Here is a 17,951-nt window from a genome sequence, read left to right as displayed (position 1 = left end):
ATTTGTTTCAAAAGTTCGGAAAAATTCACAAAGTTTTGTGAGTGTCACAAATAGTTCACAAATAATTTGTCCAAAAGACTTTGGATTCCCAGAATTCAATCCTCGAGAACAATTTGAGAATAATTTGGGAACCAAGTGATTTGGTTTGAAATTTTTACAGTCATTACAAAAAAAAAAAATATATATATATATATATATAATAAAATGAATGAAAAATTATAATCTTTACAAAAAATAATAATAATAATAATAATAATAATAATAAAACAATTAAGAAATATTACCGATTTTTTTATTCCAAATTTTCAAACATAAACCATTAATTCCCACATTAATCTTAATCCAACTTTTCCCATAGCCCGCTTTTTTTACCGAATTTTCAAATTGGAAAAATGAACTAAGCCAAATTATTCTCCTTCTGAATTATTCCTGAACCCGAATTTGTCAACTATGGGTTTGATGTATATTTTTTTTCTGTCCTTGTATATCTAAAAATGCCATGCACTGTTTAGAATTTTCAATGTCTACAAGCAGAAATCAGAAAACACAATCAAAGAATAAAAAAGAAAGTAAGAGATTTGTCATAATATAATGTGTGCAATCGGATGGGGTCAAATAACCTGAGAAGCTGCATTTTGAGTCGCTGATGCATAAGTTAAAATCTTTGATCTCAGACCAATAAAAAGAGCCAAGGAGTCGGTTTCTTCATAGGAGGATCCTCCATGATTCCCGTTTTCAGTCATACCATGGTCACTGACAACAAGCTACAAAAGAATTTAAAACAGAGACAATCTGTTGAGTAAAATGAATCCTTCAATTAAACAAAGTTGCAGAAGCAGCAATGGAAGATCATCAAAAGAAATGAAAGTAATCTTGTGGAAGAAAATAATCAGGGTAATACAGGAGGAAAATGTACTGAACAATAATGTAAAAGCAGGTAACAGCCAACAGGTGGTAGGCTGTTTAGACTTTAGACAATGCAGGTAAGAAGAACATCAATGAATATGATGCCATCATGCAAAAGATAAAGTCATCTACCATTCCCTAAATCAGAGTAACTAAGGCAAGAGGCACATGCAAGGAACCAAGTACTCCCAGTTTCTAAAGCACATGCTCTGTTTTGCTTGTTTGCTTGGGCTATTTTGTCTTTTCTCTTTTCCCCCTTTTGGGATCACCATGTATCTTTTCTTCTTTGATAATGAATTCTTTATTCACCCAAAAAATGAAAAAAAAGCTTGTGTCACATGGCAGTTTACATCAACTTTATTTTAATGAAGTTCCGATTAAGAAAAGTGCTCTGAAATCTTCGCCCATGACAATATCTTTTAATTGCATTTTCTTTTTCTTTTTCCTTTTTTGAGTCATGAGTCCAGTAAACCTGAATCAGACACAGTTCAAGGCTAAACTAAGACAAAAAAGTAAGTATACAATATTCACAAGAACAGTGGTAGTGCATACCAAAAGAGTCTGCCTATGAGGATCATCTTCAGGCAGGATTTTACTCATGTGAATCATCTTAATAATCTCGTCCATCTCCATCAATTTTGGGATCATCAAGTTACTGAAATTCATTGCACAATTTCAAATAAGCTCTGAAATTAGCATAAGAAAATCTAAGGCAAAAAAATAAATAAATAAGAAAAATAGAATTTTCCACTAATAAGCAAACAAAAAATCAAGCAGTTACCTACTGCGCCCACCAGTATGTCCAACGTGATCCAAACCTAAATAGTGAAGAATCTAAAAGCATAGCTCCGGTGAGAAATCAAGCCACAGCAGAAAAATAGAGTTGACCTCCAAGAAGAGGAGTTAGAAGCAGACCATAAAAATAAAACTATAAATCTCATAAGCATAGTTGTCAAGGCGACGCCAAGGCATCCAGGCGGTTTTCCTGGGCCTTATTGCACTACATGTAGCCTCATATTTGAGCACTTATTTATGCCAAATATTGTTTAACTTAAGATATTATTCATAAATAAACAAATATCCCCTATTAGAATCCAATAAAAATAGTTTAAAAAACAAATTCCAAAAGAATAAAAAGTCACCCCCCCCCCAAATCCAAGAACAAAAATTGGATTTTTGGTTGTAGGAGCAATTTTTAACTTTTTCAAATACTAGGGGTTTTTCTCAATTCTGAAAATTTTATAAATCTTATCATGGTAAAACATCGGTAAAAACAAAAAGTCCGGTAAAATAATTTTTTGTTTTGATGTCCATAATATTATTTTCATTCAACCGATTTTAATAGCATTCGCGCACTATAAAATAAGTTTAATCAGAACATAACTTTGTTATTACAACTCAGATTTAAGTAATATTAGACTTTTTCAAAAGTTGTTTTTGTGCTATACCAAATGCAAAAAGTCTAATGTAGAAATAAAATCATTTGACCAATCAAACTTATTATAAAACAAGAGCATTTCTCTAAATGTTGATTTTTTATGGCTTGATGTTGATTTTGTATGATTTGATATGGCTTAATGTTGATTTTTTATTACTTGATGTGGCTTAATGTTGATTTTTTATGATACAAGGTATATGTAGCATACTAAATAATGTTAGAAAAGAGGGAAAATAAAAAATAACACTTGGTCGCCTTGTTCGCCCTAAGGAAGGCACCTTTGGTTCACCTTGGCACCGTGGCAACTATTCTCATAAGATAGCTCAACCTAAATAATAATTTTCAAACAATTACTGTGAGAACTCAACCCTGGGAACACTTCTCCAACTGTTTGGTGGCCATAGACATATTGCAAGGCGCAAAAAGGATATCAAATAAGTCATTTTCAACCAAAAATGTTGAATATCACTCACTTCCATACAATTTTAGAAAATGTGGAGGATGGTACCATCCTCTGCACAAGTATTCCTCTCTTTCCAAATGCTCCAATTTTATTTATTTTTAGTAAATGAAAGGGTGAATACCAAAAGATTCCAGTCATCAGTGCTAAGCTCAACTTCCAAATGGCGAGAGACATTGTGATCCACTTCTATAGTATCTTTTACCTGAAATATAAAAAAAATAAAATAGAATTTAAGCTCACAGACATACATCCACCCATCGAGGTACAAAAAAAAGAATAAATACTTCGTTATAACAAAATAAAAAACTAACAAAAGAAACAACAAGCAACTCCCAACATCCAACTCCATAGAAGAACCAACCAAATTCAACAAAATGGAAGGAAAGCAGGAAGCACTAAAGCATATTTCCATAACTCTTCTGTATAAATGCAATGGTAACCGAATGTGTAGATTACATGGTCGTCACGACGTCTAGGAAACACAAGGCATTGGAGGGCGCCTGGACACAAGGTGACACCAATAAGGCACCAGCTCAAGAGACCAAAATACCTAGACGCCAGGTCATCGCCTTGATAACTATGGTGTACGTTAAAGAAAAAATCCCAAACTTTATACGGAATAAAGCACATTTGTTAGAACTCCAACCACCATTATTATCAAATAACAAAGATCAAGCAATAAGTTTTGTGATGAAGCATCAGATATATGGTGTCAGCTCAGACACCTCAAATCAGATGCAAAACCATGTGATAGTAATATTATATCAAAATCTTTACTGAACAAGAATTTGGCAAATCAATTAATGCTCAGACGCCTAGAATCAGATGCAAAATCATGTGATAGGGATACTATATCAATACCTTTATTGAACAAGAATTTGGCAAATCTATTTCCACCAACAACAATGAAGAGATGCAAGAATAATGCTTTCACTACTATTTTTTGGGAGGGAAAATACAGCCCCGAAGGGAAAATTTAAAACCACAAAAAATGGTAACAGAAGCCCATTAAGGACTACATCTCAGGCCTAGAGGGGAAATAAGAAACAAAGGACACACTAACATGTCCAATACAACTCAAAAGCCCACATGGGCTTATAGAAAACAGCAAGGAAGCCCATTACAAAAGCAAAAGGGCAATCAGGTCAATTCCAAGTAGGGTTCCACAAACCCTAACCAACTAATCTCCACACTTCAACTTCCAAGCCGCGAAGATGAGAATTAGAGCACCACCGGAAAGAAGGCGGCCAAGGAGGGACGCTAGCCTTACGAAGGGCCACAGCCAAGCAAGCAATTGGCCTAACAAAGGTGACAACCATAACGAAGAGGCACATGCCTTTCGGAGGGCAACAGTGAAGTCGCTGCCGGTCAAGCATACCTGGAAACCTTGCAAATGGCAGCAAATCGGCAGTTGGCAGAGCGAGCCAATGGATGACTGGCCAATTGGAGGTGACGACTGCAGGCCAAGCAGGTTGGAAACCAAGCGGTAACTGAGAGTGATGGCAGTGCAAGAGGACTGGCAAAAGAGCAGGAAAAAGGAGTTGGAGGCGATGAGACTGTTGTCGAACAGGACTAAACATAAGAGCTTGTGGCAGGCCTGGAAAGAATGTCAACCTACAGGGTTGGCGGCCAAGGCGCATCTCCAATTGAGATAACCTAGCTCCAGAAACAGAGGACGAAGAAGAACAAAAAGAGAGTGGAGGAGGAAGAAGAGAGAGGGTGAGAGGGAGAGGGAGAGGAAGAGAGAAGGATTAGGGAGGGTGACAGGGGGAGGTTGAAGAAGAGAAAGAGAGTGGAGAAGGAAGAAGGAAGAAGCGAGAGGATGAGAGGGGGGTGAACAGCCCGGCCATGAGTGGTGGCCAAGATAAGAGAGGAAGAGAGGAGTAGGGAGGGTGAGAGGGGGAGGATGAAGAAGAGAAAGTGGAGAAGGACGAAGGAAGAAGAAAGAAGGAAGAAGGAAGAAGGAAGAAGCAAGAGGATGAGAGAGGGGGTGAGCAGCCCGGCCGTTAGTGGCGGCCAAGATAAGGTTCTTTCGCTTGCTTTGACTACTATTGATAGAATTAAAAATGAACTTTATGCCATCGGAAGGGGTTGAGAAGGCTCACAAAAGAGTTAGTTTAGATCCCCCCAACCCACCATCACCAAATCATGCTGATGCTAATTACCAAAGCATAAACTTTATTTTATCAAGATTTCAACAAACTTAGAGTTGAAGAGAAGCAATGTATTAAGGCTCTCTTCAGCATAATTTTAATATGTATTTATGACCTATTTATGAGAATAATGGACTATAAATACTAATCATTTGGCTACTACTAGGTATAATATATATTATATAATGAGAAATAGGTTTGTTATGCCTTTGTAATATGTGTGGGTTACACTTTCATTCTCTTTGGTATAATATGCATGAGCATACGCTAATATAAGATCGAATCACAAGTGATCCAATCCCAGATAGGATCTTTAGTAAATTCAATAAAATCAGATAGTATGACAAATAGTATGAACAAAACAGAAATAAGAGAATGAAGGGAAGAATGGGGGTAGGGGAATAGGTTGGGTCGAGTATCTCACTCTTCCATAGGGCATCTCACCCAAGTTGTCTCTCACAGCACTGCATCTCACAGTTTTCCAGCACAAAGCTTTCTTTTCTTTTTTTCATTCAATCAAATTCGTGTTCAATGTTGTAGCCCCTTACAAACTTATATAGAAGACTCAAAACTAACTCAAACAGTAAAAACGAAAGTTCTAACTCAATCCTTAACTAATTGGGAAACTTAAACTGACTAGAAAACTAAAATAACAAAGGAAATAGACTCAAAACATGACTCTAACTAAACTAATGAATTAAATCCTATTTTTCTACTTTTTACTCATATTTTAGGCCCATTAAAGTGATCCATTACAAAGAAAACACATAGGATCAAAGGCCCAACACATACATAACCCAACACAAGGCTTATTTGCAATAAAATAACCCCATTAAGTGACTTATCCGCATCACACACATTCAAAACTGAAATATATGTAATATGTGTGGATTGCACTTCCATTCTCTTCATCTCCTCAAATAGCAAAAGAGCTTCCCTTGCAAAACCATGATATGCATACCCTCCAATCATTGCAGTCCATGAGACTACATGTTGCAGCAAGTTCATCTCATTAAAGATGGTTTGTGCCTCCATAATTGCTCCACTTCTTGAATACATAGTCACAAGTGAACTACCTATGGGTGTATCTGCAACCAGTCTTTGTGGCCCACTGATGGATCTGCATTCCTTGGTACAAACTACAAAGTCAAAAGCCCTGCACAAGCACTGAGAACTAAAGATAAAGGGTGTTGGTCCAGCATCTCCTCTTCTATTACCATTTGAGAAAAGAGAACGACTGCAAAAAATTTGGCATTCTGTTCATACCCTGTTATCATTGAGTTCCATAAAATGAGGCTTTTTAATGACATCCTGTCAAAGAAGTCACGAGCCAGTTCAAAATCACCTTTCTGGGGCAGACAAAGATATCACCAAATTCCATGACAAAGTGTTAGGAACAGGCACTTTACCAAAAATATTGGAGGCCTCTTCCATATCTGATGCATCAACATAACCACTGATCGTAGTGTTCCATGAGATGGCATCCCATTCATCCATTTTTTCAAGCATCCTTTGGCCTGAAACAAGATCTCCTGCTTTCACATAGCACGAGATCAATGTGTTCCAAGAGACCACATTTCTTTCAAACCATCAATCAATTTTTTTCTGATCATGATAGAAAGGCATTTGATCAAACAAGTGTTGAGCTTCTTCAACCCCTCTGCTCTGACCATACGCAGCAATCAAGAGTGTTATAAGCATCCGCTAAATCATCACTGCCGCCAGTCATTTCCCTTGTTTTCAGCAAAACTCTTGCAGCTTCATCCAATTCACCATTCCGAATAAGACCCCATACAAGTGCACTAAGAGAAGCCAAGTCAGGCCTAGGCATTTTCTCAAAGAAATCACTCGCATGAGAAACATGACCATTCTGCAGAAAATCGGAGAAGAAGAGAGAGGGAGAGATACCTCAAAACCAGAAGCACGGATTTTTTTTTCCCTCAAACCGGAATGATGGAAGAGTCGATTGAGAGAGTTCAAAGTAATGGAAGGGATCAAAGTTAGAGAAGAGAAGCTGAGAGGAAGAAGAAGTTAACTTCTTTTTCCTTTTTTGCTAACGAGGGTTGGCCTTCTTCACCTGACTATTCCCCTGGGTCCAGCCAACCCCACAATCATTGGACCGGGTCATTAGCGGGATTAACTGGAAAGCCAAATTAATCCCATCTTGAGTGGCCCCAAAGGTGCTGACAAGGTGATTCGAACACAGGTAAGATGCTTCCTAAGGTGCTTTACCCATGGCAATTCACCAATGGACTAACCCCTTGGGCATTAGCATGTTTAGTATTAATATTCACCAGCAAGAGGATAACTTTTGATGGGCAGTTATTTAATTTTTATTGATCTTTAAAATTGAAAATCTTACTGAGCAAGCCTTGGTGCAACGATAAGTTGCACTATTGCAACCTCTTAAATTCAAAATCTTGAAAATATGCATGAGTTTGCCAAAGAAAATTATTGGCTTTGAAAGCGCTAAAGGGAAAGTAAACAATAAAGTATATAATGGAGTAGGACAAGTTACAATCCCACCCCCCCTTCAAGGAAATTCCCAAGCCTAACCCCAAAAGACAAATATTCCTTCATGTGCAAAGAACAAGTTGGAGTTGGCGATAGAAGGTGACTCGATGAGGGGTATTTAGAGTTAGATGGCTCAAAGGAAACTCAAGAGGTCCATGGCGGTACAGCCATCTGATTGGTAAAGCTCAGTTCATATGCTGTCAAGGAAATTTGTCAATCTCTTGGAGAACGAGTTCTACCAACTCTTTGGCCGATGAGTTGGCATGGGGAGGGGACTATTAGATACTCATTGTACGCAGGTTCTATCACTTTGATTACTATCTTTTTTGGTTCTAGGGCAGCCCTTGTTTGTCATTACTTAAATCAAGGGAAAAGAAATTGTATCCAGATATTACCAGATATTAAACAACCTATTATTTCCTCAATTTTCAATGGTCCAAATTAGCTTTTCTTCCCACTTTGACTGATGTAGATCGATGCTGATTAGAAAGAAGGAAGAGACAACATAAGCTTGTTCTGTTTTTCCCATCGGGCCAGCATCTTTGGGTCCATATTCAAATAATACAAGTCCACATATTCAGGCCAGTTCTGAAATCGACCAGTAGGGATATTTGGCAGATTTTGTGGGGCCCCTATATGCCTTGAGTGGAGAAGAATTTCAATAATATTTGAAAGATATTCTGTGGGCCCCATACCAGCTGATTTGGGAAGAAAGATGCTCTTCCAAGAAGCCAGATTGTGTAGGGGGAGAGATGCTCCCAAGATTTTTTAAAGTTTGCATTTTATTTAGTTTCTACTTTTGAGTGCTTAGTCATTAGCATTGCTAGCTTGGCCAACAAGTTAACAGTTATTGTGAGGAGTTATTATTTTTTTTTTTAGTAACTCTCCCATAGCCATACAGAATTAATAGTAACGGATTTACCTTTTATAAATAACAAAGAGGTCACCATTGTGGCCACAATTTGAGTTTTGAAAAAAGAGTTTGGTTTACAACAATGGCCGTGTGAGAGATCTTGAGGTGAGAGACCTAGGTAGTGAGAGGTTTGACCAAGGCCACAGAGAGGCCTTGGTCATATCCACCCCCCCCCCCATCTTCTTCCTCTTCACAAACAACAACAACAACTCAGCCTTTTCCCAACTAAATGGGGTTGGCTGCATGGATCTGTCAAAGAAAAAGATAAAAGGTAGAAGAGAAATGGGGGAGGGGATGATCAAGAAAATAAATCAGGCAATGCAACACCTCTGGGTCATCCACCTAAACGCAGTCTGCAACATAGATCTTTGCCCTCCAAGCATTGATCTTCTTCCTCTTCACATCAATTTTATTTATATTGACATTATCTTGTGATAACCAAGATCTAATAAGAATCGAGACACTGGTTTTCCCATTACTGTTGATGCTGGGTGGATCCTTGAAGGCTGTCCCTTCGAGTGTCATAGAAGCTGGTCATTGAAGGAGACTTAAGATAATTCCCTGCGGTAACAGTATTGAAGATTTACTGCAGCAAATTTCAAGCCTCTAAAACTCCAGATCAGATCCATGGTTTCAGCCCTTGTTTTGACAGAGCAATACTCATCCTGGACCCTTCGGGTCCTTCACTGGTAGTTAAAACCTGATCCAAAGCCAGGATTTGGATATAAACCATAGTTGCTAATATTGACTCCAACTGTCTAATTTTTAGACCCTCTCATAAAAACCTCCCACCCAGCCATCAGAACTGGAGGATGGGAAAAACAGAACAATCCCATCTGAGATGCCTGCCTACTTGCTAAATCTGAATCATTTGATATTTCTGGGTTTTATTCATTGCCTGTTCTGCCAGTAGCAAATGCTGTCAAACTGTTCAATTGCTTGAAGACAGAATATCTTAGAAATGTGTTTTCAGGCATTGAAGTTTCTTGTGTGTCAAGGAGCCTAGTGGTAGCCAATTATTTTGGGAGATGTTTATTATCTTACTGCTGGAACCAAGTGACAAAGCAGTAGGCTTTGTCAGTACCTATGATCCTACTGTAGGTTAAGAAATCACTGACCTAGCCCTAAATTATAGACCTTCACATTCAATTACAATTATTCATTACCTTTTAACATTTTTCAATAAGCTATAACGACAGAGTACAATGATGTCAACTCATAGAAGACTGCTCAACAGAGCATTACCCCAACTTTGTCAAATCAGAGAACTAATAATGAAAACTTACATAGAAACTACTGACACCATCGTATCTTGTAAATAATCCTGGAAACAATTTAAGCCATGTTTCATCACCGTGCATCACCATTCTCCAACCAATGTCGTAGAATTGACCTGCAAGGCACAGAACAAAGAATAATCAATAACGTACAGCTCCTATCACGCAAGCCCTTTATTCTATTTTCTGTATCCAAATCCAACCAAAGCACATTATGCTGAACGAACCAAGAATGTTGTCATCTAAAAGGGCTTGTGTGTTAAAGTTGAAAGCCACATCTAAAAATCCCCCAATAGCCCCCGAAACCATTGCCTGCATATGTAGATCGATTGAGTGAGATAAAGCAGAACACAGAAGCAACTCTTTACCATGTATTCAGCAACAATGTGACAGAATTTTTTCACCTTCAAACGAGGCATTGTAACAGTGGGAGGAGCAGCCTTTGCATGATATCCCACTGCCATTCCATTTGATAACAAAGACTGCGTATATGGCATAGCTTCGATCATAGCTTTAGTCGACGGCTGATCATCCTTTCCGAGAACAAACTCTGCTGGAAGACCATCAACAACCTAACTGACATGATTATAAAGGATAGATGAAACTATCTTCCAGAGATCATCAATACCAATCAATAATGTCAATAAGCAAGAGACAATGCCTGACGGATACTCTTCATAGAAAAAATTTTGAGGAAAGGGAAAACGTACATACCATTAGAATTAATTGGTCAAATGAAGGAGGGATCCCAGACATCTCCTGCAATCAGAAGATACCATCAAAAAAGCATATCAACAGAACAGATATCACAGCAACAAAACAGCACAGAGCATTATGCATGAAATAGCACTAAAGGGCATGGAACAGAGAGAAAGCGCACACATAGTTCCCTCGATAACCACAAAAGTGAACATAAAATCAACTTACACATGTAAATTCCTACAATAAGTACGAATTATGGCTTTAAATATTCAGGAATGAGGGTGGCTGACATTTTCCCATGCTTTCATCATCTACCTTGAAGCAAATTTAAGTAGATAGAAAAATGGTTTATAGACTGCAGCTCATTCCTAAAGTCTAGTCTTCTTCTTTCCCCTTCTTTTCCCTCTATTTTCACTCTCATGGTCATAGGATCCACCACAACTCTGGGATTAAATGCACTCAGCAAAGATCTCAAAAACAATATCAGTGAAGAAACACAATCAACACAAAATCATTCGAGAACATTTTGACTTTGTTGGTACTACACCTACACCTGAAAGACAATTTGAGAGCGAAGCCGACAACTATTTTAATTCAAAAGTGTTACCCATATTTACATTCTCTTATCCTTAAAAGGCTACATTTTTTATAAGGACCATCATATAAGACTCAATAACGACTAAATAGAATGTATACGAACCGGTCAGGTCAGGCTTAATGGCTTTCCACAGAAAATGCACATAAATGGAAGCTGATTCTTGAACAAATAACAGAAAAAGATCAAACGAAGCACCTGGTACAAAGATCTCAGTTGATGAGGAGGCAGACTTCTCTCATCACGATCTTCAACAGAATGACACATTGGCGAACGATAGCTTTCTGGACCACTGAGAATGAGCACCGTACAAGAGATGAATTTTATCGAAATCAACATTAATGGTGATTTAGACGCAAATAGAACAGCAGCCGAAACATACCTGACGCCTGAGAGAGCTGGTTTGACGGGGAAAAACCCGAAGACGAAGAGAGAGATACCAAGGATTTGCAGAAAAACAGCAACAACGGTCCATGCCGACAATCTAGCGCAGGTTAATGCAGACATACTCGCGGAACCGGCCGCTCTGACCGTAGAAGAGTGTTGCTTTGCTTCACATGGTAGAGAGACGTGAAGCAGACAAAGGATCCAGAGGAAGGAGAAATGGGCATGGACGCCTGTCGGACTCGGGCGAGAGCAGAATCAGAAGAGAAACGTTTTAATCCTTTAATAGTGTGTGTCGCGATCACGCGATTTATTAATGTATAATTTTTAGGTGATTTACATCAACCTCCCCTGTCGTTTGTTCAAATTACATAATCCCCCTGAAAATCAAAAAATTACATTTAAACCTACAAAATTGACACCGTTAACATCTTATTCAGGTTAGGCCGTTAGGTTTATTGAAACTTTTTGAAAACCCAAAAATATCCTCATATATCGTCATCCCAACAAATCCTCCTCTTCTCTTTTCTAACGTTAGATTTCTTTTGTCTACACATACCTCAGGCAAGTCGTGAGCGACGGGAAGGCTTCTCTCTCTGACGAAGGCTACTCGGGACGTGAGGGGCGAAGGGCGACGGCACCACCACCACTGCCACCATAACCGTAGCTCTAAGCTTATTCTACTAGTTGTCGGTGGCACTGTTGCTAAATCTATTCTTTTCTTTCCGCCGTTCTCTACTAGAAATTGTCCTTCAATTGGACTGTACAAAAGTAGCAGATCATAGCATGGCAGAATAAAAAAAAAAAAAAAAAAAAAAGCAGAAGAAGCAACATCAATGTCCAGTCATAATCTATATCTAACATCTCCACTGTACTGTAAGTGGATTTAGAAATCACAGAGAGAGAGAGACATACCTTTGGAGATAAATAAATCTTCCAAATGGGAATGCTAACCTAGGAATTCCACGGCAAGTCGGAAAATCTGAAGAAGCATAACAGAAATCACACACACGCACAAAGAATTACCTGAGGGCAACTTCTGACACACATACCAATGGCGATTTCTATGGTGAAGGAGGTACCCCTTCTTCCTTCTCTCCCTCACCGGTTCTCTTACATTGTTCTCCACTATGGCACGTCTTCGTTCACCTCCTCTAACCGCTTTGGCCAAGGTGGATTCTATTCCGTTTACCATGGTACTCTCCCCTCTAGCCAGGAAATTGCTGTTAAGATCATGGATTATGGCTCCTTACAGGGGAGCGTGAGTTGGTCAATTCATGAAGGCAAACATTGCTTCGATCGAAAAGCAAGGGCGCAGAATTTTAACAATAAAAGAAAATCAAGCAAAAGAAGGTAATTGGCACCTCACCTCTCTATTACAGATGAAATTGAATTGACGACGGCAAAAATGGGAATTTCTGCATTTTTCGAAGAAATGAAAATGTTCGGTTGGAATGCAGAGGGCCTAAGCTGAACCTCCGACCCTTTTTGGGTACTCTATTATGTGATGATCTGAAAAACGATTCCAATTCATACTCCAATATCGTTGTTCTGTGATGATCTAAAAAACAATTCCAAATCGTACTCCAATATCACATATCCTTCCTCCCAATTCCTACCCTTCTCAAATCGGATGACTCCGCCCACCTTCGCTGGAGACGTCGCCTGAAAAGCCGCCAGAATAACAGCTCCTCTCCTCCTCTCCACCGTAGGGCATCCTCCTCGTTGGGTTTTCTTAGGGTAAGTGATGGTTATGGGTATATAAGAGAAGAGAGTGTCTTTAAAAGGGTTAAGGGAAATTTCGTCAATTAAAATTCAAAACTAACACTTCTCTAACAGTAACAATTTTGCAGGTTTAAATGTAATTTTTCAATTTTCAGGGGGGATTATGTAATTTGGGCAAACGACAGCGGAGGTTGATGTAAATCACCCATAATCTTTTGAGGAAGTGTTTTCTGCAGGGGAGTGTGCCTTATGCATGAGCAAGAGCACTATTAGCAAACGTGAAGTTTTAATCACGTACTCGTTTTTTATCATTTAAAACACGTTTTTTCGTATGTTTCCCAAAGATACTTGAAAAAACTGCAAATGGCAAGCATTCTCATTCTAAACATGTTTAAACACATTCCTATTTTTTGTTTTTTTTTTTAAGACTTAACTTGTTGAACATAATATCTATTTAACTGACCATATCTCTCTCTCCCGAACTCTTATCAACCTGTTTCTTTCACCCACTTGAAGCTCACTCAATGGCCTATATTTCTCATGTATCACTTTCAACTCAATATCAATGTATGGACCCCGAAATTGAGATACAAACTGATGCATTTGCTAAAAAATATTTCTAAAGTGATGACTCCAACTCAACTGAACATACATTACTCCAAGAGTGTGCTGACTATGTTGAAATAGTGAACAACATCATAGCCAAGCCACATTTCTCAATAAAACTTAAACACGTGTGGTGTGTGAATTTTGAACTGATACTGGATGATATTCAATTATATGTTATAAAACTTATAATGAGAACTGGTATAGATGCATTAGTGTTGGATATGATAGTTGTTTTGAACATTAGATGCAAGTATTCATGTAATAATTCCTTAATTTATATGAGTATACTACCGTTTTTGTGGTCTCATTTATTTGAAATCTATATGTTTAAAACTTGTACCGTCCGTTTTTCATTTTTTTTCCATTCTCTATTTCTTTTTCTTTTTTTTTACCATTTATTTGACTGTATCATTCAAAAATTTGACTGTTTAAAACCTATACCGTCCGTTTCTATTTTTTTGCCATTCCTGTTTTTGCTAACTGCCCAAAGAGTATTATGGCATTTTCCCAACTTTCTTATGGGGTCAGGTAGAGAATTAGAGATCCTAAGCCATCTTTGCATTCTCATACAACGAAGGTTATTGGGACAACTTTACGTAGGTAGAGAGGGTGCACATCAGGATTCTCTCCAATGCCCCTATGCACCCAAAGTGCATTGGCCATTGAATGAACCTAGAGAGGTGTGCTCAGGTATTCCTAGTTGTCCGATCCATGTTGTGGGGCACTGGACGCGTTGGAGAGGATTTGGATCTGAAGGTTTGACTGTATCGTTCAAAAATTTTACTGTAAAACCTAAACCTTCCGTTTCTATTTTTTTTCCATTCCCGTTTTTGCTAACTGCCTAGAGAGTATTATGGCATTTTCCCAACTTTCTTATGGGGTTAGGTAGAGAATTAGAGATACTAAGCCTGTCACACCCTGTTCACACAGAACCGGACCGATGACCGGGTTAACTCTAGTTTACCCAAACTTGCCAGGATCATCTGATACAGTACCCAACTACAGCATACACTCATCTAAGATAAACGTTCAAAAGTTCAGCGGAAGACTTAATTTACCTGTAAATACCCCAATACACTTGATACCCAAATTGTAGTATATAGATAAAATACATGTGGGCCCGCAGGCATGATATTTACACAAAAAGAATAACAATTCATGTAGCAAGTACACAAAAAGGGGTCATCAAAAGAATAAAAAAGTATAACCCTGCACGGCATCAATACTGCAGTCCCGCAGCATAGCCCTCGTACGTGCAATCCGTGCCGTGCTCATTCTCCTCGGAGACCCACCAATCCTCATCAGGAAACTCAACTGTGGGGCATGACCCTTGATCTTCAGGCTGGTGACCTACAAAATCATCTAAAAGAGGTGTGCACGTGGGATGAGCTCACTAGCTCAGTAAGTGAAAAGAAGGACCACACAACAATCACATCCATATGCACTACATTCTATGTAATTCATTTTAAACCTCATCTACCTAACATTACTAAGTCTTTGGTATAGTGCTACTATAACCACAGTGAGCGTATACTCTGGGTACGAGCTGCGAACTCTATCCCGCGATACGCCCATAGAGCTGTCGGAGAAGACCCACCGTGAGTACTCGAAAAAGTAAAGCATGTCGACCACCGGCTCTCAACATAAAAGTAAATGACAAAAAGTAAAGGTGCTGACTCCAGCAATTTAAAAGCAATACGATTGGCCCTCTTGAATATACCACTGAGGTTGCCGTTTGTCCTAATGACCAGCTGGGCGTATGTCTAACTGCCACAGTGACCCGACAACCGTGACCACTGCTTCCCCCCAAGTGATAACCCAACACCTCAACCCCTGTTGGGAAGGGTCGTAGCATGGGAAGATGATAATCGTAAATCGCATGCTCCTATATGACATAGTACGATTACATAGTGCCACCGCGTCCCATTCCACGGGCCACCAATGCACTCGTTTCCAAGCCGACTATGGCATCTAGTCTAATAATGCATCATGCAGAGTGATCCCATCATTCATCACATAAGCACATCAATCATTTAACGTTTAGAAGTTAAAACACAACACACATGTCATAATCATATGAGGATGACTAAGCTATACATAATTCGCATAATGACATGGCTAATCTAGATACAATTGGATGATACCAAACAAGCCTTAAAGTAAAAGCAAACGTCCTCTCCCCACTTACTTATTGTGTACAATGACTAACGCCCGGTACGAGTGAGATCCGATGCGAGAAATGTAAACTTTGGTGAACCTATCATAAGTGAATGGGGTTAGCACTTCACCACTTTGGGGTCAAAACTAACAAGATTCGATGACAAAATCATGTTTAGAATTATAAAAAAAGGTTGCACGTCTGTTTTGGATCCATTCGGACACAAAAATCACGTTGGGGGCCACTCGGGTGGGTCGGACAGCCCACCTATCATGGCCCACCGGTCATCTCAGGTGGGCGGGTCGGCCCACCAGTCATGATCGGTGGATAGGTCGGCCCACCGGTGGGGACTGAGGGCCGGGTCATGACCGATGGGCAGGTCGGCCCGCCAGTCAGCCCCAAGGGCCTGCCCTCTCAAGCGGGCCACGCGGCCCACCGGTCTTAGCACACTTGAGAGGGCAAAAAAATACCTTTTTCACTGAAACTTTTCCCAGCCTTTGGGGAATCAAATGGGGCTTTTTCAATCACATTTTTCACATATTCAAGGTCTTATAAGATGATTCTAACCTAAATCTAAGTTAGATTTAAGGATTGGGAAGCCATCTAACCTTCTTTGCTCAAGAACTCTATCAAAACCCCAATAATCACTTCCTTGCTCAAGACTCAGCAATGCTTCTCCAACCTTGTAAACACTTCTTCAAATCCTTCAAAATCAACACATAGACTATCTATTAAACCTTAGATTCGTCATTTCAAGGGGGATTTACAAGATCTCAAGGAACTCTACCCAAATCAAGGGTTTTACTTGGGTTTGGTGAAAGTTTGAGAAACATAGCCTTTGCTCACCTCAAATCATAGATCTCGTGTTGGGAATCACTCTTCCCACGTCGGAATGGGAAGATCAAACTTTGGCGCCGCTTAAATCCTTTCCTTCCTCCTCTTCCTTCCCCTTTCTTCTTCTACGTTCTCTTTTCTCCCTTCTTTTCTCTCTCCTCTTTACTTTTCTCACCAAACCTCTTAATGTAATAAATGAGAAAATGAAAAACATAATAATACTATTTATACTTTTTAAAACCACTAGTAACCACATGGGTGGGTCACTCAGGTGGGCGGATGCGCCCACCTGTGACCGCCCACCTGAGGGCCAAAAATCTGCCAACAAGTGGGATTTTGATGGAATTCGACTCTCGGCGCGTATCTCACTCTCGGCACAAGGTATATTCTACGTATGCGCTTTAGGATATGGCTACATACCAGCATTATCCATACATGGCCTTATGATATGTGCATGTGCACGGCTTGGGTACACCCGTCTCCTCTGGCACTGACTCGGACTTATCTGGCCAACCTATGTTCAAAGTCACCCTTGCCATCATGGTCCATAAGGAACTCGCCTTAACCCTCTCTGGTTCGGGTCCTGCATGGTTAAACCGGGTCAACCGTGTAATTATACCGGGTTTAAAAAGTGGGGTATCACATTTACCCCCCCTTTTTGAAAATTTTGTCCCCGAAATTGGTGTACCTGGTTGTTCGAAAAGATGAGGATACTTGGCTTGGATTTCATCCTCTTTTTCCCAAGATGCTTCTTCAAGTGAATGATTTGCCCGTCGTACCTTCACGAAGGAAATGGAGCGGTTGCGAAGGGTTTTCACTTTTCAGTCCAAGATTTCAACTGGCTGCTATGCATAGGACATATCAGTTTCTAGATATTCTGGTTCCACCGGTAATACATGCGATGGATCATGAACGCATCACTTCAGCAGGGATACATGAAATATGTTATGAACATTCCTGAGAGAAGGTGGCATAGCAAGCATGTAGGCTACTGAGCCAACCCGAGCTAAGATCTTAAATGGGCCAATGTATCTCGGGCTCAACTTACCCTTTCTATGGAATCTTTGCAACCCTTTAGTAGGGGAAATCTTGAGAAACACCTTTTCTCCTGCTTGAAACTCAATGTCTTTCATGCGGTTGTCTGCATAGCTCTTTTGACGTGACTGAGCTGTCTTAATCCTTTCTCGAATAACATCGACCTTGTCACAAGTCATCTGTATCATTTCAGGTCCTAACATTCGGCGTTCGCCTACCTCATTCTAATACAGAGGAGTTCTACA

At 39.5% G+C, this 17,951-nt stretch overlaps 1 protein-coding gene across 4 annotated transcripts in view; it reads right to left on the bottom strand.

The window, feature by feature from the left end:
- The window catches only part of LOC122083974 (GPI ethanolamine phosphate transferase 2), a 63,357-nt gene extending 51,745 nt beyond the window's left edge, over positions 1–11,612 (bottom strand). The window contains exons 1-10 of one of the 4 annotated variants that reach the window (XM_042651931.1): positions 11,344–11,612; positions 11,160–11,253; positions 10,379–10,423; positions 10,069–10,236; positions 9,892–9,976; positions 9,674–9,780; positions 2,929–3,009; positions 1,688–1,740; positions 1,459–1,561; positions 621–764 (exon numbers count right to left, since the gene is read on the bottom strand). In XM_042651931.1, the coding sequence (XP_042507865.1) occupies positions 621–764; positions 1,459–1,561; positions 1,688–1,740; positions 2,929–3,009; positions 9,674–9,780; positions 9,892–9,976; positions 10,069–10,236; positions 10,379–10,423; positions 11,160–11,253; positions 11,344–11,468 (1,005 nt within the window). In that variant the 5' untranslated portion in view covers positions 11,469–11,612. Of the gene's footprint in view, positions 1–620; positions 765–1,458; positions 1,562–1,687; positions 1,741–2,928; positions 3,010–9,673; positions 9,781–9,891; positions 9,977–10,068; positions 10,241–10,378; positions 10,424–11,159; positions 11,254–11,343 lie in introns of those variants that run through there. The other 3 variants (XM_042651932.1, XM_042651934.1, XM_042651933.1) reach the window with 3 other exon arrangements.
- Between the last annotated feature and the right edge of the window lie 6,339 nt (positions 11,613–17,951).

The sequence above is a fragment of the Macadamia integrifolia genome, chromosome 7 (assembly GCF_013358625.1).
Source record: "Macadamia integrifolia cultivar HAES 741 chromosome 7, SCU_Mint_v3, whole genome shotgun sequence".
Lineage (NCBI taxonomy): Eukaryota > Viridiplantae > Streptophyta > Magnoliopsida > Proteales > Proteaceae > Macadamia > Macadamia integrifolia.
This window is presented reverse-complemented; position numbering and strand designations above follow the sequence as displayed.